The sequence below is a fragment of the Geotrypetes seraphini genome, chromosome 12 (genome assembly GCF_902459505.1).
Source record: "Geotrypetes seraphini chromosome 12, aGeoSer1.1, whole genome shotgun sequence".
Taxonomy (NCBI): Eukaryota; Metazoa; Chordata; class Amphibia; order Gymnophiona; family Dermophiidae; genus Geotrypetes; species Geotrypetes seraphini.
The window spans coordinates 8,167,463-8,195,245 of NC_047095.1; the positions used below are offsets into that span (position 1 = coordinate 8,167,463).

Consider the following 27,783-nt stretch of genomic DNA (forward strand, 5'->3'; position numbering starts at 1 on the left):
TGATTTTTTTTTTTAACTTTATAAATCTAGAGTAAGTACAAAGAAGTCAAACTCTTCCTGAAGAAATATCAGTGTGCTATTGGGCATAAACAAAACAAAATCGATATCGAAAAGAAATGCAAACAAGAACCAATAAGCAATTTAACCCAAGCACATTTTAAAAGATCACATTGAGGGAGAAGTAGGAAAGGTAACCAAGAAAGAACAATTAATAAACCTCACCCAAGAAGATAGAAACAAAATCAATATCTAAATGTCCTCTCCTACCAAAGATCAAGCGTGCAATCAACTCTAAGCTTATCTTCGCAAAAAGCAAATTCGACCACGTCTCACCGCTTTTATCCAAGCTCCACTGGCTTCCGATTATCTCCAGAGTCCACTTCAAATGTGCCTGCCTCACTTTCAAGATCCTACACGGTATTCTCCCTCCCTTCATTCCTCTTTCTTGGAACTCCTCTAACCCCAATTCTGCCAGATCCACCCAAAAACTGAAACTTTCCTTTCCCTCTATAAAAGGCGTTTCACTTGTAGGAAAACTAGGTTCTTCCCTCCCTTTCAGAATCACTCAGCTCTGGAACAACCTTACCTCCCCTCTTAGGAATCTGAGCTCCCTCCAACTCTTCCGTAAACATCTGAAAACCTGGTTATTCTCAAAAATGTAACTCCTCCTCCCTCTCTGGTTATTCTAGTCTTCTAAATTTTCTCTTCATTTTGCCTCTTCCCTCCACTGGAGTTCCTTTCTACCCTAACTCTTGTTAACCGTGTCGAGCTTTACGAATGTAGAGATGATGCGGTATACAAACCTAAGGTTTAGATTAGATTAGAACTCAACTAAATCTAAGGGCTCCTTTTACTAAGGTGCGCTAGCGTTTTTAGCGCACACACGAAATTACCGCACGCTAAACCATGCGGTACGCTTGTAGAATAACACCAGCTCAATGCTGGCTTTAAGGTCTATCGCACGTGGCAATTTAGCACGTGCGCTATTCCGCACGTTAAGGCCCTAACGCATTTTAGTAAAAGGAGCCCTAAATGTGTGTTTGTACATATTATACCAAACTAAGGAAAATGAGGTCATAAGCATTGTATCGGACTCCAAGGTGCTTAAAAACAGATGGGAGGAAAAAAAACTTCAGAACCCCTCCTATACCAAGTTAAAGACAGGTTACAACGGGGTAAAGAACCTCATCAGCATAAATAAACTCCACACCCGCAAAAGCTATCGAGCCACGTGCAATGCATATAAATTCCAATCTGCAAGTCTTTGTGAAAAAAAAGATCTTATATGGAAGATCAATAACGCCGACGATGGCCAGCGTTTTGCTATCGAAGCTACTTCAGGCTGTGCTTTGCCGATCTCTGGAATTTCATCTCTTTATCTCCTCTCGTTTCTCAGGACCCACTGTTGTTTCTCCAACTGCTCTTCCTCTTCTCAGAAAAGAACTGGCTCCTCATTCCAGTTTACAACAACCCTGTCACTGTTCACAATTTATTTGTACTCCTCTTGGCACTGTGTCCGGGCTAAGTATCCCACAATACAAAGGAAATACTCCCTCCCTCCCCACGTGTGGGGAGGGAGGAAGTGGGGAAGGGACATAGTCAATCAACTTCAGAGACAATCAATTTATTGAAACTATATAAACAACTGATACCTATATAATATCTACATAAAACAATGCAGGCATCTTTCAATCCTTTTTCGTGCTGGACCCCATCACAGTCCATGTTTCGCCTAAGAAAGCCTTCTTCAGGGGTGAATGAATTTTTTTGAAGTTTTGTAATTTGGCGTGCTAGATCTTTTTGAAGTGGTTGTACGAGGGCTACCATAGTGTTTCTCACTGCTGAGTGAACTCATACATTTTGGACCTTGCTTAATAGTGATGTATAAGTGGAGTTTTTTGCCATATGAAGATGAACTGAGGCTTTTTCTCCACTTTTTTGTGTTTTTTGTTTTGTGTGTTAAGTGAATGAGTGGGTCTCTGTATGAGTGCAGTGGGTAGACTTGGTAGTGTCTAGGTAGGTCCCTCCTATGGTTCCCAATAGGGCATAATCTATTAGTTTTAGGAGTTTTGTATGTCCTTCCTGAGGTTTTTTGGGGTATGAATGAAGCCCAGTAGATGGCGCCAGAATACAGATAATAAAACCAAAAAGGAATACTCTCATCGTGATATCTTTCAGCTCAGGCAAAGCTCGCAGCGTTCTTCAAATTTGCTATTTAGGCAACAGGCCCCTAACAGGATATTGAGAGTTTTCCTTTATGGTTTTATTATCTATTTTCTGGCGCCATCTACTGGGCTTCATTCATATACCCCTGAAGAAGGCTTTCTTAGCCAAAACACGGACCGTATTGGGGTCCAGTACGAAAAAGGGTTGAAAGATTCCTTGTTATGCCTGCATTGTTTTATGTAGATGTTATATATGTATCAGTTATTTATATAGTTTCAATAAATTGATTGTCCCTGAAGTTGATTGACTGTGTCCCTTCCCCAGTTCTTTTTTTTTGGTCTATTGTGTCTGGGCTAGCCATAGTCCTTGTTCCCCTCCAAAACTTGGTGGTACAATGGCTGGGGTATCGGATATAAAGACCCTTCTAGTAAATTTAGCTCTAATCTTATACTTTGAAAGACTTGCAAGTAACTTAATTTATTCTTTAGAGAGTTAACAAAGTGATAATGAGACAGTGTAAGTGATGTTTTTGCAACGGAATATTGGTAATGAATACATTTTCTTTTATTTTCAGTTTCTCTGTTTGAAGAATATACGAACATTCCTGTTATCATGCTGTGAAACATTTGGAATGAAGAAGAATGAGCTTTTTGAAGCATTTGATTTGTTTGATGTACGCGATTTTGCAAAGGTAATTACAGACTTCTACTATTTTTCATTATCGTCGGATATTAAACATCCGCTAAAGAAGATGATGTAGCTTAATGGAGGTGCTAAGCATAATTTTGAGCTGATTCCAATTAATTTGATTAACTATAAAGCAGGAATTTTTCTCTAAATGAGACATAATTGCATGGAATGCCCACATGCTCTTTCTTGTTTTCCATAACCTCTCCCCTGCTTTTTAAAACCCTTTAAGAATAATATTTTTTTTGTGTATAATAGTTCCCCTTGGAAAGAGCATGGGGAGTAATTGTTTCTGAATATTTACCTTTTCCTTTTACAAAACTGTTGGGTGGTTTTTAGAGCTGGCTTTGGCGACAACAGCTCCGACACTCATAGACTTCTTATGAGCGTCGGAGCTTTTATCGCCATGGCCATCGCTAAAAACTGTGCCACAGTTTTGTAAAAAAAAAAAAAAAGGGAGGGGGGTTTAATGATTTTTTAAAAAATTATTGATTTTGTATTCCTTTTTGAAAGTCAGGTTGGGTCAGAATAGGATTTGAAGGTTTTTGAAGACTGGAGTTGTTTTTTTGGAGGATGTGTGAAGACACTGATTTCATACCTTGTTAACTATTCTGGACTAACAAAAATCTACTGTATTATTGGTTGCTATGTACTGAAGTTGTATGCCAATGGTCATTATTAGTTAATGTTTAAAATTATTTTGTTTTAGATATGGTGTCTTAATTATCAATGCTTTATCGCGGTATGGTTATGTCATTGCTATCTTTCATTTCATTTTTGTACATTTTGTGTTGTCTTTTGGTTGAAAAGGACATTACATATGTTAAATTTAATTACTGCCAACTTTCATAGTCGGTCATGCAACATCTGGGCTTTGGATGCAAGCAGCGTGTTATTTGCGGCTCACCACATATTAGCATTTCCACGTATTCACCATTATAGGACCCTCAGGGACACCTGAAGAAGACTCTTTGTTGAAACGCGGCCCGTTTTGGGTCCTGCGTCCCTAGTGGACTAGGTCCTTTAAGGTTTTTCATGTGGACTATTTTACTTTTATGTGGATGATTTTACTTTTTGTGGATGATTTATTATACCTTTGGAACTTTGACATTTTTCAAATAAAGTCCATCTAAGGAGCATCGTCATTCCACAGAGTTTCTTTTGGTTTCTTCTGGATGTTCTTCTCTGTGGATACTTTGGGGTTAATCCTCTTTGTGTTTCAGCAGAAGTGGCTACCAGTTAATAAGGAGAAGCTTAGGAAAGAAAGTGAGGGCGGCATCTGGATTGAGGGTGTGACCAGTGATTGGGAGGAGCAGGTTGAAATATGTAGCAGCAGCGGTGGCAACTGAGTTGGAGAGCCGAGTGAGGTAATACATAAGGTGGAGGCAGCAATAAACATTATGGTGTTAAAGAGAGGGAAAGGGGGAAGAAGTAGTATGCTAGTTCACAGAACATGTAAAACCAGTAACAGCAGAGTGGGCAGGCACAAAAGAGTGAGAGAACTAATACTATACGCCATACTATAAAGTGTTCCAGACAACCTACCAGACATGTGGTAGGCAAAGCGTGGGCATGTGGATCAGATATATGTAAGGTTTATATATTTATTACATACAAATATGAAAATATCTGAAATATCTTTATTATATTCAGGTATTAAGATGTGGATTCATAGTGGATATTTTTTATGTCTGTCCTTTGGCCAATTTATTTACTTGTTTGGGATATGTCTAATTCACTATAAGTATAAATATCACGTTGGGCCTTATTGTTTAAAAAAAAAAAAAAAAAAGGTAAAGAATATATACAAGGAAAACATAGGGTAAAAGTTTAAAAAGATTGGTAGGTTTGATCTTCATATATTTGATATTTTATGCATTTGATATTTATTTTAGAAGTAAAAAGGCATTATATCAATTCATGTTTGAGCTTTAGATATGTGTATACAGTATTTATATTTTATTTATTTATGCATGTGTTGAATTGTGCTGAATCTGGGGAGTTTTTTAGATGAATTATTCATATATATTTTGTTACAATGGGAAGGATGGGAAGGGATGAGAAGGAATAACAATAACAATAACAAGGGAGATTATTTAATGCTATTCTGTCAATCTCATTTAAGCACATAAGCACATAAGCATTGCCTCTGCCGAGTCAGACCATAGGTCCATCATGCCCAGCAGTCCGCTCCCGCGGCGGACCCCAGGTCAATGACCTGTAGTGATCTATTACTCAAGAGCATTTTGTCTTGTATAGTAACCCTCTAATTGTACCCCTGGATTCCCTTACCCTTTAGGAACTCGTCCAATCCCTTTTTGAAACCCAAAACTGTACTCTGCTCAACTACCCCCTCTGGAAGCGCATTCCAGGTGTCCACCACCCTCTGGGTGAAGAAGAACTTCCTAGCATTTGTTCTGAACCTATCTCCCTTCAATTTTTTTGAGTGTCCTCTAGTTTTTGTTGCCCCCGCCAGTCTGAAGAATCTGTCTCTCTCTACCTTCACTATACCCTTCATGATCTTATAAGTTTCTATCATATCCCCTCTAAGTCTCCGCTTTTCCAGGGAAAAGAGCCCCAACTTCTCCAGCCTCTCAGCATACGAGAGGTTTTCCATGCCTTTTATCATTTTTGTCGCTCTTCTCTGGACCCTCTCGAGTATCGCCATATCTTTCTTTAGGTACGGCGACCAGTACTGGACGCAGTACTCCAGATGCGGTCGCACCATTGCCCTGTACAGCGGGAGGATAACTTCCTTGGTTCTGGTAGTGATACCTTTTTTGATAATGCCCAACATTCTGTTCGCCTTTTTTGAGGCCGCTGCGCATTGTGCTGCCGGTTTCATTGTTTTATCCCCAAGTCCTTTTCTAGGTTGCCTTTTCCCAACGTCATCCCCCCCATCGTGTAGTTGTACATCAGGTTCCCTTTCCCTATGTGCATAACTTTACATTTCTCCACATTAAAACTCATCTGCCATTTATCTGCCCACTCACTCAGTTTGTCCAGGTCCCTTTGGAGTTTTTTACATTCCTCTACAGATCTAACCTTACCTTACCTTTGGAGTTTTGTGTCATCCGCAAATTTTATAACTTCACACTTTGTCCCTGTTTCCAAGTCATTAATAAATATATTTTTTAATTATTTATTTATTTTATTGAACTAATTATCAAGAATAACTTCTTGTACAGTGTATGATCAAGACAATCACCAAAATTACAAAAAAAATGTAACTAAAATACATTAGGAAATAACTCTTTCAGCTTAATCAATTTTAAAGTCCCATATTAAGGATCCAAGATGGGAAACTGAGTGAGAATAAAAAACTAAATAAGTGTAACAACTTTAGCAAAGAATTTATGGGACAGAGAGTTCAAATATTCCCCGATGTGACAAGAGAAACCCAGAAACGCAGAAAACAGTTCTTGCTTCTTAAACCTGGGGTTACTGCGATGGGTGCTTTATTCTTATTACGATATCCATGAAAATGTATAATAAAGTATAAATCTTCTAATTATGTATTCTTTGAACCTTCACAGCTAACGTGTTTTCTCTCCATGAAAGGGGAGATAGTAACAACTTAGTTAATCAGATTGCTCCTGAGAACCACTTTCAGCTATCCGCCTAACTGGTAAAGTTGTTAGATATTTCTAACAAGGTTTAGTATTTTGCCTAAGCTGATGAAATCTTTGAACCGTTTCTGGTAGTAGGTTATACACGGATGTTAGACTTTGGTGATAGTAAGTATAGGGATGTTTGTAGTTTAATTAATAAATTTATGTTCGGAAAGAGGATATTTTAGGTTATTGTCATGTTGCAGGTCTTCGCAATCCTTCTGTGTCTTCACCACTCTGAATAACTTCGTATCGTCTGCAAATTTAATCACTTTATTTGTCGTACCAGTTTCCAGGTCGTTTATAAATAGGTTGATGAGCACGAGGCCAAGCACCGAACCCTGCGGCACTCCACTCGTGATGCTTTTCTAGTCCGAGTATTGTCCATTTACCCCCCACTCTCTATTTCCTATCCGCCAACCAGTTTTTAATTCACAACCTGGGAGATAACCACGGATGTGATGTACAAGGCACAGGATCTTTACAATGTAGCAATTCAAATAGTAGTTCTCATATGTGAAGAGACAGGACCCGACACGGTCCATGTTTCAGAAAACACTCCTTCCTCATGGGTCTGAGATGTTATGGTACACATACATAGAGAACCTTATCGAGAAACAAAAACCAAGTAAAAAGACAGGCGATGTAAGCTGCTGCAGCTCAGTTTCACTGTCAGTTAGTAAACTGAGTTTTCTGAAACACGGACCGTGTCGGGTCCTGTCTCTTCACACATGAGAACCACTATTTGGATTGCTACATTGTAATTCTCTCCAATAAAGATCCTGTGCCTTATACATCACATCTGCAGATCTTTTGGATTGTTCTTTTGTTTTGTTTTATATAGAACAACCTTCCATTGGAGGTAATGGAGACAACAGTAGAAAATTAAAGAAAAGCATTGAGAATTTCTAGTTGCAAAGTTCAGAGAAAATTGGAAATAGCTGGAGTCCATGACATTGCAAAAGGAAGTAAATTGGGAATTACTGCCTTCAACTTGTCGTCGTTCTACATTTTGGTGTTCTGTTTTGTGGTGGCAGATTTGATTGAAATGTACTTTTCCACAATAGTCTCTGAAGCTGTGCGTAGTGGATTGTGGAATTCTCTGGCCATCAGCACGGCAAGCTTGCTTATAGTATACATTTTTTTAAAGTAGGTATAAAAATGTAGGAACTGTGCAGAGGAGCATGGAAAAGACTTGAAGGAAAGCAGATAAGATTTTATACAACAGCAGTACTATGACCTATGCTGCCCAAAATATAATCCTTTGCTTGTTTTTCTTTTGGGTTTCTATTTAAGGTTCATTCTGATTTGGGAAAAGTTACATATTTTTCATCCTGGGATAGAAGATATAAAAACTAGTTATTGAACTACACCCCGTTTCTGAAAAATCTCTTGAGGTTACTTAAATGTATCAAAAGGCAGAGTGCTTGCACAGTGGTTTTTTTTGTAGTATAGAAGGGAAATAAGGTCTTTGAAGTGTGTTTTTATAGAAGCATTGAATATAAATCAATGGAAGCCTGACATTGTATAAAGCACTTAGTGAAACAGAATTTGAAACGTGTGCAGTCCGGATCATGGTGTTATTGAAAGGGCAGAAATGAACATGCCAGCAGCCCAGCAAACACATTTTGGAGCCCTTTGGGAGATGGAACATTACACTATTTGAATAAAACTAGTATTTATTATTCTAGGAAACTGGATTTTTAACAGAAACAGAGAAACATGATAGAAGATAAAGGCCAAATGGCCCATCCGCAGTAACCATTCTCTCTAAGAGATCCCAAATGCCTATCCCACGCTTTCTTGAATTCAGACATGGTCTCTCTCTCTACTACCTCTTCCGGGAGACTGTTTCACGCATCTGTCACCCTTTCTTTAAAAAAAGTTCTTTCCTTAGATTAGTCCTGAGCCTGTCACCTCTTAACTTCATCCTATGCCCTCTCATTCCAGAGCTTCCTTTCAAATGAAAGAGACTTAACTCATGTGCATTTACGCCACGTTATAGTACATTTTATTGGGACAAAAATGATGAATGTTTGAGACCATACAGATCATTTTTCAAATTTTCCAATAGTAAAGGTGATAGGCTGCAGCTAAAGCATGGCTGAGATCATAGATGCAATTTTGTGTGCTAAATTATCTGATAATTGTATTAAAGGTCACTATTGATGATTTTAATGCACACAGGGGTCCTTTTACAAAGGCGTGCTAATTGATTTAGCACGCACTAACTGATTTAGCATGTGCTAACTGATTTAGCGTGCACTAAAGATTAGCGCGCACTAAGGGCTATATTCACTAAGCAAACCGATTAGTTTGCGACCACTTAACTATCAAATTTCCCTCCGGCCTGATTCACTTACCTCTCCTGCGATCCGCTTGGAATCCTTGCATGCAAATGAGGTGAAACGCATGCAAATTGGACAGTGACCCGATTCACTACACCAAATTTCCAATCCGACTGGGCTGGCCGATCACCTGAAGAAGCGGCTGCTGGGGACCAGTCGAAAATGTCTTTCCGACTGGAAGTCCTGCTCTCTGCCCTGCAATCTCTCCTGCCTGCTCGCTCTGAATGCTGCCCTGCTATCTCTGCTGCTCGCCCTCATGCCACCCTGCTCTGCCTTGATCTTCCCTTGCTGCATCGCCGTTCTCCTGCCCCTCTCTGAAGCTCTCCTGCCTTTCCCCGCCCAGCGAGCCTGTGAGGGCGGCTGCTGGCAAAAGCAGGACCAGCTTTTAGGAGCCACGCGGGTTGTGGTCAGTGGAGGTGGTGGCATTTTCCAGAAGTCAAAAGTTAAAAAAAAAAAAAAAAAAAGATCGCAGCTCCTGGGGTTTGCGCATGCGTGAGCCATGCAGGCAGATGGGGGCATTCCTCCGATTGCCCTCATTTTTATGTTTAAGTTTAGTGAATCAGTCGCAATCGGCCCGATTGGGCAGGTTAATGAATCCAGCCCTAAATGTTAAGGCATCCATTATATTCTAAGGGCGCCTAAGCCTTTAGCGCGTGCTAATTTTTAGCATGCGCTAAATTGATTAGCGCGCCTTAGTAAAAGTCATTTCATTGCATTTCTAAAACAAAATTTTTTTTTTGTATGAATAAAGTGTATTTTGACTAATGATGATATAGGTGGGTCATGAGTTTGTAGTAATCATGTGAGATGAGTCACCACCGAGGACTTCTGAATGGCGAATTGTGGTTAAATATTGGAAATTGTGGCTACATTATAGTCGATGACATTGGAAACACTGAGCATTTAATGTAGGATTCATGATAGCTCCCGCTGGATTTGTATAAGAAACATAAGAACATAAGAAATGCCTTCACCAGATCAGACCGAGGTCCATCAAGTCCGGCGATCCGCTCTCGCGGCGGCCCGTTTAGGTTCTCTATTATGAAAACCTGAAATTACCATATCCCTCAATATGATTTGCAAGAAGGTGTATATCCAACTTGTGCTTGAAACCCCGAAGAGTAGTCTCCGCCACAACATCCTCAGGAAGAGAATTCCAAGCGCCCACCACTCGTTGTGAGAAACAGAACTTCCTGGCGTTCGTCCTGAACCTGCTGCCACCCAGTTTCAGTCTATGACCTCTTGTCCGTGTCACATCTGAAAATGTTAGTAATGTTGCTTCTTGATCTATTTCATCCAGTCCTTTTAATATTTTAAAAGTCTCTATCAAATCGCCTCTCAGTCTTCTCCTCTCGAGTATGAACAGTCCCAGTTTCCTGAGGCGTTCTTCATAGCTCAAATTTTTCATTCCTTTGACTAATTTCGTGGCTCGCCTTTGCACCTTCTCCAGCAGAGTTATGTCCTTTTTAAGGTAAGGAGACCAGTGTTGGACACAGTATTCTAAGTGTGGTCTGACCATTGCTCTATAAAGTGGCATTATGACTTCTTCCGATCTACTCGTGATCCCTTTCTTAATCATGCCCAACATCCTGTTTGCCCTCTTCGCTGCCGCCGCACATTGCGCCGATGGCTCAGGGTTCTGTCAATGTACCCCCAAATCCCTTTCCTGTTCGCATTTTGCTAATGTTACCCCAAACATTCTATACTCATGTTCTTTATTCTTTTTGCCTAGATGCATCACCTTACATTTATTTATGTTAAATTTCATTTGCCACTTAGTCGCCCATGTTTCCAGCTGTTTCAGATCCTTCTGAAGCTCCTCGCAGTCCCTTTGAGAGCCAACTGCCCGACATAATTTTGTATCATCGGCGAACTTTATTATATTACATGTTGTTTCCTCCTCAAGATCGTTTATAAAAATGTTGAACAAAATAGGCCCAAGAACCAAGCCCTGGGGCACTCCACTAGTCACTTTCACCCAGTCCGAGAATTTCCCTTTTATGCTAACCCTCTGCATTCTGTTCTCTAGCCATTTACCGATCCATCTATGCACTTCTCCTCCTATTCCGTGGCTTAGTAATTTCTTCATAAGCCTTGCATGTGGGACCTTGTCAAACGCTTTCTGGAAGTCCAAGTAAACTATGTCTACTGGATCTCCAGTATCCATATGTTTGTTCACTTTCTCAAAGAATTGTAGCAAATTTGTCAAACAAGACTTCCCTTTCCTGAAGCCGTGTTGACTAGCCCTTATTAGATTGTGATCCTCCAAGTGTTGCACAATGCTGTCTTTAATAAGTGTTTCAATTATCTTCCCAGGAACCGATGTGAGGCTCACAGGTCGGTAGTTTCCTGGATCACCTCTTGATCCTTTTTTGAAAATCGGGATGACATTTGCTGTTCTCCAGTCTTCTGATATTTGCCCTGTTCTAATTGACATGTTAGCTACGGTTTGTAATAGTTCACCAATTTCCACCTTAAGTTCCTTTAATACTCTCGGGTGAATTCCGTCTGGTCCGGGGTATTTGTCATTTTTTAGTTTGTCAATCTGAACGTATATCATGTCCAACGTCACATTTACTGTTTCGAGGTTGTCCTCTATGCCTCCGGTTAATATCCTCCCTGTGTCTGGCACTGATGAAATGTCCTCATTTGTGAAGACCGAAGCAAAGAATGAATTTAACTTATCGGCAACCTGTTTGTCCTCTTTAATTGACCCCTTAATATCTTGGTCGTCTAGAGGCCATACTGTCTCTCTTGCTGGTATCTTTCCTTTTATATATCTAAAAAAGGGCTTGAAGTTTTTGGTTTCTAGTGCTATCCTTTCTTCATAGACTTTTTTGGCGTTTCTTACCACTCTGTGACAGTTTTTTTGGTCGTTTTTGTGACAGTTCCAGGCCTCCATTGTTTTTTCCCTTTTCCATTTTTTAAACGAGTTTCTCTTCTCCCTCACTGCCTCTTTCACCTCTCTGGATAACCAAGCTGGTTCACCTTTGTTCTTTTTCCGCTTTCCTTTGGATAACCTCGGAATGTGTAGATTCTGTGCTTCTATGATGGTGCTTTTCAGTAGAGACCATGCTTGATCGACTGTTTGGTATTCCACTTTGCCCTTCTTGAGCCATTTTCTAACCATGGTTCTCATGCTGTCGTAGTTCCCCTTTTTGAAGTTAAAGGCCGTGGATTTAGTCTTGATTGGTTTCCCCATTCCGATGCCAATGGTAAAATTGATCATATTGTGGTCACTTGTCCCTAGCAGAGTCTTAACCTCTACATCCGCTGTCTTTCTAGTAATGCCTTTTGTGACCAAGTCCAGGATCGCAGTTCCTCTTGTCGGTTCTACTACCATTTGTTCAAGGAAGCAATCTCCTATCATTTCCAAGAATTTTATCTCTCTTCCGCAGTTAGATGTTCCCAATTTCCAGTTTACTCCTGGGTAGTTGAAATCTCCCATAATTGACACATTTCCTGATTTACAATTACTAATAATTTCCTCCATCATTTCGTTGTCTGTTTCCTCAGTCTGACCCGGGGGTCGATAATAGAGGCCAATATGTATGTCTGCTTCTTTTTGTCCTGGAATCATTATCCAGAGTTACTCTAGTTTACCATTTTCTTCTGTGTCTCCTTTTCTAACTGACTCTATTTCATCCTGGACATAGAGAGCAATACCTCCCCCTTTTTGCCCAATCCTATCTCTTCTGTATAGTTTATATCCTTGCAATGCTGTGTCCCATTCATTTTCCTCATTCCACCATGTTTCTGTTATTCCTATGATATCCAGTTGTATGACCTTGCAAAGCATGACCCTTAGAAGAGAAAGTAGCTCAACCTGATATGTTAAGACTGCTTTTATGCTCAAACACCAAAAGGTATCAAGGAGCAACTGAAAACAAGAAACAGTAACATTCTTTGTTTCATATTTTTAGTTCAATAAAATAGAATTATTTGTGCTGTCAGGAGCATAGGATGATTGCTCCTGCCCCGCTTTACCGCTAGACCACCAGGTAAGGTGTGGAGTGGTCCAGGAGGCAGGATAGAGGCGGGGGTGGTTCCAGGTTTAAAAAAACTTGCGAATAACCGAAATCGCGAATCCTAAACCTGTGAATCGGGAGGGAGAAGTGTAATAGGGAAGAGAGAATGGAGGTTCTATGACTGTATTAGTATAGCACTTGAGTAGAGTGGGATTTAGTGACATTAGGTATTTTGAGTTAGTTGTCTACGGTGTGTATGCTTTCAAAGAGGAGAGTTTTTAATTTTTTTCAGACTCTGTTGTGCTGTAGAATGTTTCCATTTTGATGTCAATCTGGAGGTTGTTTCAGGTCTTGGTGCCGAGATATGTGAAGAGCGAGAGAGAAAAAATATATCCAGCCTTCTAAACCCTCCCTCTCTTCTCCCCCCTTCCTTGCAATTCTCTCATCCTCCTCCTCCCCTCTTGTAACTCCCCCTCAATGACTCTAACCTGTAACCTTCCCCCTCAACCGCAACTCCCCTAAAGGTATTCCTCAAATTTCTTCCCATCCTCTTTTATTCTAAAACCTCTCCTATGTATCCAATCGTTAATTTGTAACTTCCTGGTAATGTCCAGTTATCTTCAAATGTAATCCGCCTACAACTGCAAGGTACAGGCGGAATAGAAGTCACTAATGTAATGTAAAAAGTACATCTAGTATCACTATAGAAATTATTATTATTAGCAGTAGAATTCTTCCTTACTGAGAAAATGATAGATACCCTGAATACTAATGAGCAGAGGTAGAGCCTCTCAAAACATGCTTGGAAGAGAGGCAGAGCACATTGGCAATGACAAGTGTAGCTATTAAAAAAAAAAAAAATAATAATAATAATATATATTTATATAAGAAGGTGCTTATGTGTTAATTGGAACATAAGAATAGCCATACTGGGTCAGACCAACAGTCCATCTTGCCCAGTATCCTGTTTCTACAGTCAAGTTTCAAGTTTATTAAAATTTGATTAATCACGTTAAATAAATTTCTAAGTGATTTACAATTAAAATGGGGGGGGAGGGGAAACAAGTAATCGTATAAAACATGGTGAGAGAGAAAGACTCCAATTGACGAACTGGAACGATAGGAAAAAGGGAGAACTTCAATTTGTGTAGGAAAGAAACATAAAAAGGGCAAAACGAGAGGACAAGCACCTGGCAAAAACCCAAATATACTGATCCCAGGGCAAGCAGTGGCTTCCCCCATGCCTGTTTCAGAGGGAAAAAGGGAAACCAATGGCAGTAGGACAACATCAGGCCATCAACATCAGGCCATCAACATCAGAGCCAATGGCCATTCCAAGGGCGAACACAGTTACTAAACAATGCTTCAGTTATTACCTACTCATGAAAACAACATCATAGAGTCATGATATTTACTTCCAGGGAATATCTGAACAATCCCTGGTGAGTCTGACAATACTGTGAAGTATTAAATTCTCTCAGCAGGTTTAATAGTTTGCTGAATTGTGCTAAGAAGTGTAGCACATAAATAGCAGCTAAATCAAATGAGCTTCAGAGTTTAGGCAATAGTGAAGTTTAAACAATTTTTCTCTCCTGAAGCAGCGGATTTGCCGCGGAACAGAGAGGTTGTGGAATTATTGGCCACTCTTCTGTAGCAGCAAGTTGGATTAGAAATATTTCTGAGGGACATCGTGGACACGCGTGGACCCAATTATGAATGATATCTGCTTGAAAAGCTAAGGGCTCCTTTTACTAAGGTGCGCTAGCGTTTTTAGCGCACCCAGGAAATTACCATGTGCTACGCTTCTAGAACTAACACCAGCTCAATGCTGGCATTAAGGCCTAGCGTGCGGGGCAATGAAGCGTGCGCTATTCCGCGCGTTAAAGCCCTAGCGCACCTTAGTAAAAGGAGCCCTAAGTGGTTTGAAGTGTGTGCTAGAACTGTACACAGGGCAGGATTAATTCGTCGAGGGCCCCTAGGCACACAAGTACACTGGGCCCCCTGCCCCACCCCACCCCACCATGTGCCCAGGCGGAAACAGGAAGCTTTGGGCAAGCAGCACCGCTTGCACAATTACAGTTCCCGTTGCCTTTCTTACCCGCGTTGCATGCTTGTCTTACTTTCTGTTGATGGGGGGGAGGGGGGCCCGCGTTGCCGATCGATGCTGGAGGGGCCCATCGCCGTTTGGAAAATACAATGTTGATGCCCTCCTTCATCGGGGCCCCCTGACCATTTCGGGCCCTAGGCATGTGCCTATTTGGCCTATTGGTTAATCCTGCCCTAACTGTACAGTATATTATACAACTACGTCCAGTGTTGCTGTTTTGTGCCTCAAGAAGTTTAAAGAACATATTTGCTCTGCAGTCTGGGTTTTTGAAGCCCAGGTTTTTCTGAAAGGGTGTTCCTTTGAGTTTCCTCCCCCCCCCCCCAACTGCAAGTGCATAAAAGCTGACTATATAGCTTCTTGTGAGTAGCAGAGACTGTGAAGTCCTGCTCCAGACTCTGAGGCTCATTTGATTTAGCTGCTATTTACTATACTTAGCACAATTCAGCAAACTACTAAACCTGCTGAGAGATTTACTACTTCATAGTAACTGTGTTTGGCAGTGTTACCCTGTGAATTTGTAGATTAGAGTCTGAGAATACTACAGGAAAGTGAATTAGTGACAAAAATAAGTAGGAAAAAACTACTCGATGAAGGACATAAGGCAGGGCTTCCTAAATTGTAGGCCAGAGCCCCAAATGGGGTCACCAAAAAACCACATTTAGCAGTAGGCGTCACAACTTAGGCGTGCCTTCCCTAATGACATCATTGGCTCGTGCCTCTGGGAGGTTCTATATTTTGGTGGCGACAGAAAGATAACACTAACACAAGGGATCAAATGTGACATGTCAGACAACGTTATAATGCAGTTGTTAGAAGCTTTGAGGTTGCTTTCTTACGGTGGATTAATTGCAGAGAGGCAGAACTTCTTTTACAGAATGTTCTTTGTCATGATATCTGGAAGAGAGGAAAAGTGGTGATGGGAAGGGCGTGGTCATAGTATTCCATCAAGCCCTTTCAAAAGGTCCACTTAGAATTTCCCAGTACATTATCTAGTGTGGGCAACAAATGCTACACCCATTCACTAATGAATCCTGGTTGTGGTAGTTTAGGGTGGAGCTGTGGTCTAATGTCTAGAGAAACGAGCTGTAAAATAAACTCCTGGGATTTGAGGGTTGACATTGAAATCCTCCTTTCCTACTGATTTTCTGTTAATTTTGGGCAAGCCATATTATCTTACTGTGTCTCCTTTAGATAACTATAATAATCTGATGATAATAGCTTTGCTCTTTCATTATTCTTTTCTCCAGAGATATCATGTAGGCAAGAAAGTACTGAAATTCTGCTTCAGAATTTTTAGCATTTATGGTATTAGTAGTAATATCTTGATTTCTCTAAGCAGGAAATTCTATAGATATTAAGTGATTCCTGGCGTCTTTGTACCCAGCCCAGAGGGCATAATTTGAGGTTACAGAGAGGAAGACTTAGGAGCAATGTTAGGAAATTCTTTTTCACGGAAATTCTTCTTCACAGTAGATGCCTGGAATGCCCTCCCGAGGGAAGTGCTGGAGAGGTAAACGGTGATGGAATTCAAAAAAGTGTGGGATAAAAATAGAGGATCTCTATTTAGAAAATGAAGGATGTAAATTAAAGAACTAAGGCCAGTATTGGATAGACCTGCACAGTCTGTGTCCCATACATGATGATTCAGTGTAGGATGGGCTGGGGTGGGCATCAGTGTGAACTCCACTAATATGGAACTTGAGGATGTTGGTGGCCAGACTTTACGGTAGACATCCCCTGCAAACAATGAGATAGTTGGATAGGCTGGAGCAAGCTTGGACGGCAACTTCAGTATTTGGAACCTAGGACAATACAGACTTTATGATACATAGATGAAGCTGCGCGAGACAATCGCGGGCAGGATGTAAGCGCACTGGATTCAAACACTATTTTAATGCGCTCTGAGGGTGTGTGGGAGAACCTCCCACTTTACTTAGAACTGTTGGCGCTCCCGTTATGGGGGGTGTTAGAGGAATATAGAGGAAACAGCCTTTTTCCTTCTTTTTTTAAGGAAAAATTAGTTTCTTCTGTAATGGTGGGGGGGATTTTCCCCCCACGGGAGCACCAACAGTTCTAAGTAAAGTGTGTGTATGGGGTTCCCTCCCCCACACACCCACTCGGAGCACTTTAAAATAGTATTATAATCCAGCGCGCTGACGTCCTGCGTGTGATTGTCTGCTCGCGGTTTTGACTCGTCACCAACTTTACAGTCTACAGCCCAGATATATCAAAGAGACAAGTTAATCAGATCATGTATTTTTTTAAATGAGTATCACTTATGGGCAGACTGTGTTCAAATATTATCATCTTTTACATAATTCCCTTAATTTTATTATTGGTGATTTCAAAATATCTTTCAAGGTGAAAGAGCCACATATTTTTGGCTTCTGAAGGACTTCACATGGCTCATGAAAGATGCAAGTAGAATACCTTGGAATTAGATGGCATCACAAGGCAATAGAGGTTTCATGGGCATGCCTTACCACAGTGTGATGCTACTGGAAATGATTATTTCCTTTAGTTAGGCTCGGTGGCATAGCTAGGGGGGGGGAGGGAGTGGGAGCCTAAGGAGCCTATGCTCCCCTAGTTTAAGCACAGGCCCCCTTCAAAAATTGCAACACCAGAATCATGATTGGCGAGGATGGTCAAGAACCACCAGCCAAAGAAAATTCACAGCTCGAGCCCCTGCCCATGATCCTTGAGCAGCAGGAAGCCAGTGGGGTGATCCAGTCACTAATGCCGACATGTCCGCGCATGCTCAGTTCATGCATTCCAACTGGTTGGTTTTAGGTCACATAAATACTTATTCTTGTAGGATTTACACAGAATTCATGCCAAACACAACAAAAATGCTACATTTAAAACTTATATGCTTCTTTTAGGACTCATCAGATGTGGCCATTGTTAGCAAACACTTCATGCTGACTATTATGGCCAACTAACACCTCCTCGTATGTCCAAAAAGCATTTTTGTTTGATTATCAATTTCATGACTTCTTGATAATATCCTTATTTATGCTTTATTGCCCGGATTCTATAAATGGCATCCCAGTTGTAGGCAGCAGTAGGCGTCCTACTGCTGTCTAACCAGCCAATCGGGAAGCACGCTTTTTTAAAAAAGTTCCCGAGGCTGGCCGCCTACATTGGAGGCGTCTCTGCGAGCTTAGCGAGGCCTGCAAGTCCGCCTAAGCTTGCCTAAGGCTAGGCATGGGTATGGTTTCCCTAGAACTATCCTTAGGTGAACCTAAGCGGCCGTACGCGTCTCCCTAGTCCAGTGGGAAACATGTACAATGTAGGCCAGAAAAATGCTGGCCTACATTGTAAGCAGATGTGGCCGCTAAGCTTATTTCGGCAAGAGAACTTTTCAGCATCCTCTCATATTATGCTTCTGAATTTCTAAACTCTTGGTCTTCCTGTTGACCCCTTTGACATGTGCCTGGGGCTAATGCATTAGGCACATGGGTCAACCTAAGATTCCAGTGGCCCATGTGCCTAAGGCCAAGATTCCGGTGGCCCATGTGCCCATCTACCTTGGCCAATCAGGCCCCATTGTGGGATGCATCGGAGAGGGGCCTAAGGCCTGATTGGCCAAGGTACCTAAGGCCCCTCCTATGGGAGAATAATACGAGGGGATGCTGAAAAGTTCTCAGCTCAACCAACTTCCTAAATCTGATGTTATTTTGTCACTGTAGCTGAAAAGAGTGTTATTTTAGTTTTGCAAACTACCAATTTGCAGACTCTAACAAAATAAACTAAAATAACACTTTTTTCAGCTACAGTGGCAAAATAACATCAGATTTAGGAAGTTGGTTGAGCTGAGAACTTTTTAGCACCCCCTCATAAGTGGTCAACATCTATGGTACTAATTCCCGAGCCAGTTATTCAGGTTCTTATATTGAGTATCACTAGACAGGAAGCTTGAGTGCTACTTCTCTTAGAACTTGGGCACCTTCTCCTATGGCACAATGGACAACATAAACAGGAGCTACTGGAAGAGATGGCTTCCTGTTCAGTTTAGCTTTCAACAGAGGCCTATATAAGGCCAAGTTCCTTCTGGAAAAGGTTGAAAACTCTTATTACCTTTCATGTTTTCTTTACTTTGTAGTTCCCCCCCCCACTTCTCTTATGTATAAGTCTGTAATGTCCATGTGTCTGCTGTAGTTAATAATTGAGACCCCTTTTTAAAATTGTAAATTGCTTTGAATTTATGATATTGCGATTCATCAAAATTTTAATAAAACTTGAAACTTATTGATTGAAGTTGGACTGTGCCTATATTTGGCCCTTATGCCCATATAAGAACTTCCAGCCTTCTTCCAATTTGCTGACTTCTCTTCCCTAGGACTTCGGATGACTCTGAATCCTTGTGCCTAAGCTAGCTTAAAAACTTAGATTTTCAGGGTAGCATCTAGGAGTCCCAGATTTAATCCCACATCTGCAGTCTGTTGCCATAGTTAACATATCTGGCTCTGCAGAAATACAGTATGCAGTGCCAATGGTTGTTTTTGTATTTGTGTTTTAATATATTAATTTTATCTCAGTTGGCATAAATTGTTGATTTGTTTATATTGTGGATTGATGTTTTTGTTAATTGTGTATGTTTTATTGGAAACTGCATTGCAAAGACTGGTATCTATCTATATGTGCTGGATATGAACCTTTTTTAAAAAGAAATAAAAAATAGTAATAGTAGTAAAAGCACTCTTAATGCCACTGAGTTCATATTTGTCTTAGACCACGAGGAAAGGAAGTATCACTTTCTTTGTACCCTTGGGGTTTTTTTTTTTTTTTTTAAGTTCTATTTTTATTGATTTTGAAAAACATACATACTGAAAGTGCAATCAAATACAATAAACTTGTCTCATAGAAGCACTTATATATAACAAATATTGATTAGAATATATATATATATTTAAAAAAAACAAAGATTATTGATTCAGGAACCTTTGGATTTAAAAAAAATATATAGGCTGCTATTATGTGTGGTAAATAAATGTGAGATATTTCAAATTTCTTAACAGACCATTCATTTCCTCCATCTGGTCCTTGCAGACCAAATCTGCTGCAGCTATTGTGTTGCTGTCTTTTCGAGAGCAATGTGAAATACAGCAATTTTTCCATGAGATTTCCCCCCCCATTTCATTCCAGTGGAGTTGGATATAAGCAAAAGTAGGTTGTGTAGCAATGCGTTGTCCTGCCATGATTTTCTAATGAGAGAAAACTAAAATAATAAAATAGAGTTTTCTTGTCATAGGACATAAGAGAGATGGGAACAGAATACAGTTCATATAATGAGTCAAAATGTTGTGTGATTCCCCCCTCTTCAAACCCAGCGTGCACCCAAAAAGAGGGAGCAAAAGCCTCAGAGTAATGTAGTAGTATAAAACCAAAAGGTACAAATCAAAACTGCTTTTGATACTTTCAGTTCAAACTGTTTGACATTTAAGTAGTACAATAAACAAGGAACACAGCCAACAAGATGTAAGTTCAAACAGAACAATAGTAATGCAGTAACAAATTATTATCTATCAGGATAGCCAAGTACAGCCAGCGCATTACTGAAACTCAAGAAAATATACAAAAAGATGAGAAATTATAACGTAAGCAAAAATAATAATAAATGACCGTTCAGCTACAAAAACCAGAGACATCAATCAGAATTTTTATCACAGTGTTTCAGAAATAGGGCAACCCAGAAAAAAACAAAATTCTTCGTTGCCTCTCCACACCCGCTTGACACCAAAACCCCACTATGCATCAATGAACTTAGTTACCCTATTCAGTCCACCATGAAGATACTGGGTGTAACTCTAGAGCAATGCCTAACCATGAAAGACCAGGTGGACTCCTTAATCAGAAAGGGTTTTTTCACTCTATGGAAACTTAGATCCGTTAAATCATACTTCGATACATCAGCATTCAGAATCCTAGTGCAATCCCTCGTACTAAGTCAACTTGACTACTGCAACATCGCCTACTTAGCAATATTCCCCAAAAAATATGTGATGTCTTCAAATAATGCAAAACGCAGCGGTCAAACTTATCTTCGGGCTAAAGAAATTCGATCATGTAACACCCTACTACCGGCAGTTGCACTGGTTGCCAACGGAAGCACGCGTAAAGTTTAAATTCGCCTGCCTCTGCTTCAAAGTACTATATGGACTAGCCCCCAAATACATAACGGACCTTTTCTCCTTTTCCACCAACAAACGCAAGAGAAGCACACATTCAAGCTTTGTTTCCCCTCCAGTTAGAGGCTGCAAACTAAAAAAACACCATGAACACCTTCTCTCACATCGGGCGGCATTATGGGGTAAGGACCTAGAGCAATTGCTCTCGCCCACTACTTACGAGGAATTTAGGAAGTGTCTAAAAACATACCTGTTCCTGAAATACCTAGACAACTGACCTGTTCTTCTCTCTCGTACTCTCTCACTCTTTCCGCTCTTAAGTCCAATTATTCTGTACCTTCTCTAATCTTTTGTAAACCGCATAGAACTTCACGGTATTGCGTTATATAAACTGTTATTATTATTATTATTAATATCATAGATACATCATGAAATTTTATATCAGCACAGAAATCAGTTAGGGGTTGCCAGATGGGACTGGATTTTTGATAGTATACCTTTCTTATTTGCAGCATAGAGTTCGCTGTCAAGACAGACCAGATTCCACCAAGCTATGTGTGTCAGAGCAGATGAGTTTTTCCAATGGGTCAGTATTAATTTGATGGCAATGGAGATCAATGCTTTAAGCAGACGAGCCGAGACTTCCGTCGCGGTGGTATTTAGGCCATAGCCACCATAAATTACCGTTGCTAGAGTAAGGGGCTCAGAGAAGGTAGGTTTAGAAAAGGGCAAAGTCACCCGGAGGAACGTTTAAGGGGGCTGGTCTCAGCGTGGCTGCACTTTTCAAGGCTGTATTGTTTGTTCCCCTGATGAGCCAAACATTGGTGAAACAAGGTCACTTGTTGGGAATATTGGAGAAGACGTGACAGCATTGGAGCTCAAGTTGTCTTATGTCAGCTAAGTCCTTGAACATGCCTCTGGGTGACTTTACCTTGTTCTAAACCTGAGCTGTTCTGTGAGGGAGTTTTTTGCCAGTGAAAGTATCAAAAGCAGTTTTGATTTCTACCTTTTGGTTCTATACTGCTACATTAGTCTGAGGCTTTTTCTCCATCTTTTTGGGTGCATGCTGGGTTTGAAGAGGGGGGGACCTCGGTGCCACGATCAGACAACATTTTGACTCATTATATGAGTAAGAACATAAGAACATAAGCAGTGCCTCCGCCGGGTCAGACCACAGGTCCATCCCGCCCGGCAGTCCGCTCCCACGGCGGCCCAAACAGGTCACGACCAGTGTTCCCTCTAAGCTGCGCTGGCGTGCGCTGGCGCACAAAATATTGCATCGCAGCGCACAAGTTTACGTCACAGCGCACGGCGTACGGAGATGGCAGGCCGCGGCGAGAGGAGAATCGGGCGAGTTGGCGCTGGCGCCCGATATTTGTAGCGCACAGCGAAAAAAATTTTGCCCACAACACCCGCCCGCTTAGAGGGAGCACTGGTCACGACCTGTCTGAATCACCAGAAGGGGCTCCCTTGCCACCTTGGTTTCTCATTGAAGTCCTATCTTCCCATCGAAGTCCTAACCCTCCGGTCTTGCACATGCACGACCTGGTTGGGTTTCTATACTTGTGTTACATCCCAGCTCCTCCCTCAGTATCCCACGGTCCCTTTATCCCTCAGGAATCCGTCCAATCCCTGTTTGAATCCCTGTACCGTACTCTGCCTGATCACTTCCTCCGGTAGCGCATTCCAAGTGTCCACGACCCTTTGGGTGAAAAAAAACTTCCTTGCATTTGTTTTGAACCTATCTCCCTTCAGTTTCTCCAAATGCCTCCTCGTACTTGTTGTCCCCTTCAGTCTGAAGAATCTGTCCCTATCCACCCTCTCTATGCCCCTCATGATCTTGAAGGTCTCTATCATATCTCCCCTGAGCCTCCTTTTTTCCAGAGAGAAGAGCCCCAGCCTATCCAACCTCTCGGCGTATGGGCAGTGTTCCAGCCCTTTTACCAGTTTCGTTGCTCTCCTTTGGATTTTCTCAAGTACCGCCATGTCCTTCTTGAGGTGCGGCGACCAATACTGAACGCAGTATTCCAGATGTGGACGCACCATCGCTCGATACAACGGCATGATGACTTCCCGCGTCCTGGTTGTTATGCCCCTCTTTATGATGCCCAGCATCCTGTTGGCTTTTTTCGAGGCTGCTGCGCACTGTGCAGATGGCTTCAGTGATGCATCCACCAGCACACCCAAGTCTCTCTCAAGTCTGCTGTCTCCCAACAATGCCCCCCCCCCAATTTGTAGTTGAACAACGGGTTCTTTTTCCCTATATGCATGACCTTGCATTTTTCCATGTTAAAGCGCATTTGCCATTTGTTTGCCCAGTCTTCCAGCTTGTCCAGGTCCCTTTGCAGGTCCTCACACTCCTCCCTGGACCTAACTCTGCCGCACAGTTTGGTATCGTTTGCAAATTTTATAACCTCGCACTTTGCCTCCTTTTCCAGGTCATTGATAAATATGTTGAAGAGTAACGGCCCCAGCACCGATCCCTGTGGCACACCGCTTGTGACTCCCCGCCAGTCAGAATATTGGCCCTTCACTCCGACCCTCTGCAGTCTACCCGACAACCAGTGCTTGATCCATCTGTGCACATCCCCTCCCACCCCGTGGTTCCACAGCTTCCTAAGCAACCTTTCATGTGGCACCTTGTCGAAAGCCTTTTGAAAATCGAGGTAAATGATGTCTATGGGTTCCCCATTGTCCACCCGACTGCTTATTCCCTCAAAGAAGTACAGAAGGTTCGTTAGGCACGACCTTCCCTTACAGAATCCGTGCTGGCTTGTTCTCAGTAGGCCATTCCTCTCGATGTGCTCGCAAATGCCGTCCTTGATCATAGCTTCCACCATCTTCCCTATAATTGAAGTCAGGCTCACCGGCCTGTAGTTCCCGGGGTCACCCCTCGATCCCTTCTTGAAGATAGGTGTGACATTCGCCAATTTCCAGTCCTCTGGTACCTCACCAGTTTTCAAGGATAGGTTGCAAACATGCTGGATTGTGCCCGCTATTTCTTGTCTTAGTTCCTTCAGAACCCTTGGGTGGATCCCGTCCGGGCCCGGTGATTTACCGCATTTTAACCTGTCTATTTGTTTGAGGACATCCTCCTTACTTACCTCTATGTGCTCCAATTTTTCGGCCTGTTCCCCACTCATGAGCTCCTCTGAGTCCGGTATATTAGATGTGTCTTCGCTCGTGAAAACCGATGAGAAGAACGTGTTCAACCTCTCAGCTACCTCTTTATCCTCCTTAATCACTCCCTTCCTATCCCCATCGTCCAACGGCCCCACCTCCTCTCTCGCTGGTCGCTTCCCCTTTACGTAACTGAAGAATGCCTTGAAGTTTTTCGCCTCCCTGGCCAGCCCCTCTTCGTATTCCCCTTTCGCTTTTCTAACCTCTCGGTGGCATTCCTTTTGGCATTTCCTGTGCGCCTGGTGATTTTCCTCCGTTGGGTCCTTTTTCCAACTCCGGAAGGATACTTTTTTGTCATTTATTGCCCTCTTTACTTCAGTTGACATCCAAACCGGGTCCTTTGATCGCTTGTTCTTGCAGCCTTTCCTGAAACTGGGGACGTACATTCTTTGTGCTTCCTGCAGGGTGTCCCTGAATAGGGTCCAGGCGCTTCCCACAGTCTCCATCCTAAAGATGTTTCTGAGCTTCCTCCCCACCATTTCCCTCATAGCAACATAGTTCCCTTTCTTGAAGTTGAGCGCAGTTGTTGCGGTCCTCCTTACTATGGGTGTTCCCCTTTCTAATGTGAATCTGATCGCGTTGTGATCACTGTTGCCTAGTGGTCCTCCCACTTCTACCCCTCTTGCAGGCCCCCCTAATCCGTTTAGGATGAGGTCAAGAGTAGCACCCCCTCGCGTCGGTTCTTTGACTAGTTACTCCATGAAGCAGTCCCTCACAGCTTCTACAAATCCTGTTTCCCTAGTGCAGTTGGAGTGACCCGTACTCCAGTCTATTCCCGGGTAGTTGAAGTCCCCCATCACTGTTACACTTCCAGTCCTGCATTCCTGTCTCAGTTCTGCTTCCAAGTCGTGTCCGACTCCTTCTGGCATACCAGGTGGGCGATAGTACAGCCCCAGTTTTATGCCTGCACCCTTGTTTCCCGGCAATTTGACCCATAGCGATTTCAGCCCCTCTGCCTTCATTGCCATATCCATCCCGACCGAGTGGATAGAGTCCTTTATATATAGTGCTATGCCTCCCCCCTTCTTGTGGGTCCTGTCCCTCCTGTAGAGCTTGTACCCCGGCAGCGCCACATCCCATTGATTTTCCTCTGTCCACCAGGTTTCTGCAATTCCAATTATATCTAGGTCCTCCCCCTTGGCCACGACTTCTAGTTCACCCATCTTGGCCATGAGGCTTCTTGCATTTGCGTATAAGCACCGCAGGTCCCGTAGGTCCCATCGTTTTTCCTCCACCTCTGCATTTACCTGGGCCGCCTGCCATTGGATTTCGGGCAGTTCTCCCGTTCCCTGTGCTTCTGCTTTGCCCTCAGCCTTTACCCTCTTAGCTTTCAGCTTCCCCACATTCCCGCCACCCCACTTCCCCGCTTTTCCTCTGGGTTTTCTAGCCCTACCGTCCCCCTCCTGGGCTATCATCCCTTGAGCCTCTGTTTGATCCCCCTCGCCTTGTGGTACCTCTATGCGAGGGGGATCAAACAGAGGCTCAAGGGATGATAGTTCAAAACAAAAAAATAATCCAACTAGTCTGCGGTAAAAAAAACAAGCAATGAATGACAAAAGGAAAAAACTACAGAAGCGATGTACAAAGCGCCAGGCTACTTTATTAAAATTAATAAAATATGGTAATCTCAATAGTGGTTTTCATGTGTGAAAAATGCAGGACCCAGTTCAGCCATACTTTCTTGTGCTTATTCAGAATAGAGGTTTCAGGAAGGAAAATGAAAAAAAACAGCCAGTTACTATTAGCCCATCTTAGTCAGCATTTTTTTAAACACACTGACCAGTGAGGACAGAATTAGCCCTGGATATTAAATGCCGGACCATGAATATCTGAGGCTAAGTCATACAGCTGCTTCTTCAAAATGCCTGCCATGTCCTTAAACTGCAGAAAATATTTCTTCACACAACGTGTAATTAAACTCTGGAAGTTGTTTCCAGAGAATGTGCTAAAAGCAGTTAGCAGGGTTTAAAAAGGTTTGGATAATTTCCTAAAAGAAAAGTCCATAAACCATTATTAAGACAGACTGAAGAAAACCCGTTGCTTATTCCTAGGATAATTAGCATAAAATCTGTTTTACTGTTTGGGATCTTGCCAGGTAACTGTGACCTGGGCTGGCCACTGCTGGAAACAGGATACTGGGTTTGATGGACCTTTGGTCTCTCTCAATATGCAACACTTATGCTCTTATTGAGAGTCTTGGCCTGGAGTAGTAAGAGTTGGGATTGAAAGGGGGACAATTATGGAGGAGTAAGAGAGAGGATTGTTAGGGGGGGGGTTTATACTGTTCTAGGAGGTGACAGGGAGGATCAGAAGGTGGGAGGGCAGCTGGAACCCTTCAAATAAGTCAAGCTATTTTATATAAAAATTATATTAAGATGAAAATCATAAGCCATTCAATTGGCTTGCATAGTTTATCTACGAATGTCTAAAGGGATTCTGAGATCTTTTTTTCCTCCTTATTGAATGTCTACAGTCAGCATTTTTGGTATAAAAAGTATAATATTGATATAAGTAACATCTTGAGTAGTCCGATTGTGGCAAAGTTACCACCCAAATATTTTTGAAATTGTTCAAATATTTAGATATTATCATCACTCTCCTTTTTTTTTTTTAAAGAGAAGTAGCCATTTGTGGGTGAAATACAGCAATAAAAAACATAGACTTTCTCTTCATACATACTCTAAATAGCTTTATTACAGCTTCTCCTAACAACATTTCAAGAATTTGGAAAACATACTGAGTAGTAATTAAAGAATTCCTTTTATGATTTGACTTGAGAAAACTCAAAGTTTGGCTGCTAGTTGCCAAACTTGGAAGACTCAGTTGACTTCAATATGAATATATGCTGGTGTAACACTTGTTGCAATTACTATCGTTGGTATATGGTGACAGTCTGGGTTAATGGAAAATTACTAAAATGAAATCTGGACTTTCCGGATTATTTCTTGCTCACATGATTTAGTTGTCATGGAGATCTTAGTCAAGTGTTATGCAGATATGACTCATGTGTCAGACTCGGTTGCTGTCTGCCTGGAATAGCATTAATACAATTTAAATATAAGAATATAAGATGTGCCATACTGGGTCAGACCAAAGGTCCATCAAGCCCAATATCCTATCGTTGGCAGTGGGCTAATCCAGATGTCAAACATCCAGCAGTATGCAAAGGGAATATCAATTCTTATTATTTATACCAAGAGTCTACACAACTAATGATGATGTATGGATTGGAATTTTTCTCCATCAACCTTTGCACAAGGATCTCCTGATGATATTGTCGGCCTACAACCACATAAAATTTTCTTAACTTCCTCATTCTGTACATCATCAAAAGTATCCCAGACTCCGGATGAAACCCGTTCACTACTATAGGGCACCGTAGGTGGAGGTAGTGCCGCAATAATCACGCTCACATTCGACTCAAAAATGATATTAAACTCATCAGCAGAGTAAGGGATCTCAGGAAGAAGATCAGCTTCGTTCTTAGTCAACTACTTAGTCATTGCAAAAAAAAACAAAACAACCTCTTGGGCAATGTAAATACCCCAACTAACTTTTCCTGATCGTACTTTTTTCTTGCAATGT

The 27,783-nt window shown here is 41.8% G+C and overlaps 1 protein-coding gene across 2 annotated transcripts in view; it reads left to right on the top strand.

Moving 5' to 3' along the window:
* The window catches only part of VAV3 (vav guanine nucleotide exchange factor 3), a 571,528-nt gene that overhangs the window by 106,161 nt on the left and 437,584 nt on the right, over positions 1 to 27,783 (top strand). For both annotated transcript variants that reach the window (XM_033916404.1, XM_033916405.1), the window contains exon 2: positions 2,741 to 2,857. In XM_033916404.1, coding sequence (XP_033772295.1) covers positions 2,741 to 2,857 — 117 coding nt within the window. The remainder of the gene's footprint in view (positions 1 to 2,740; positions 2,858 to 27,783) is intronic.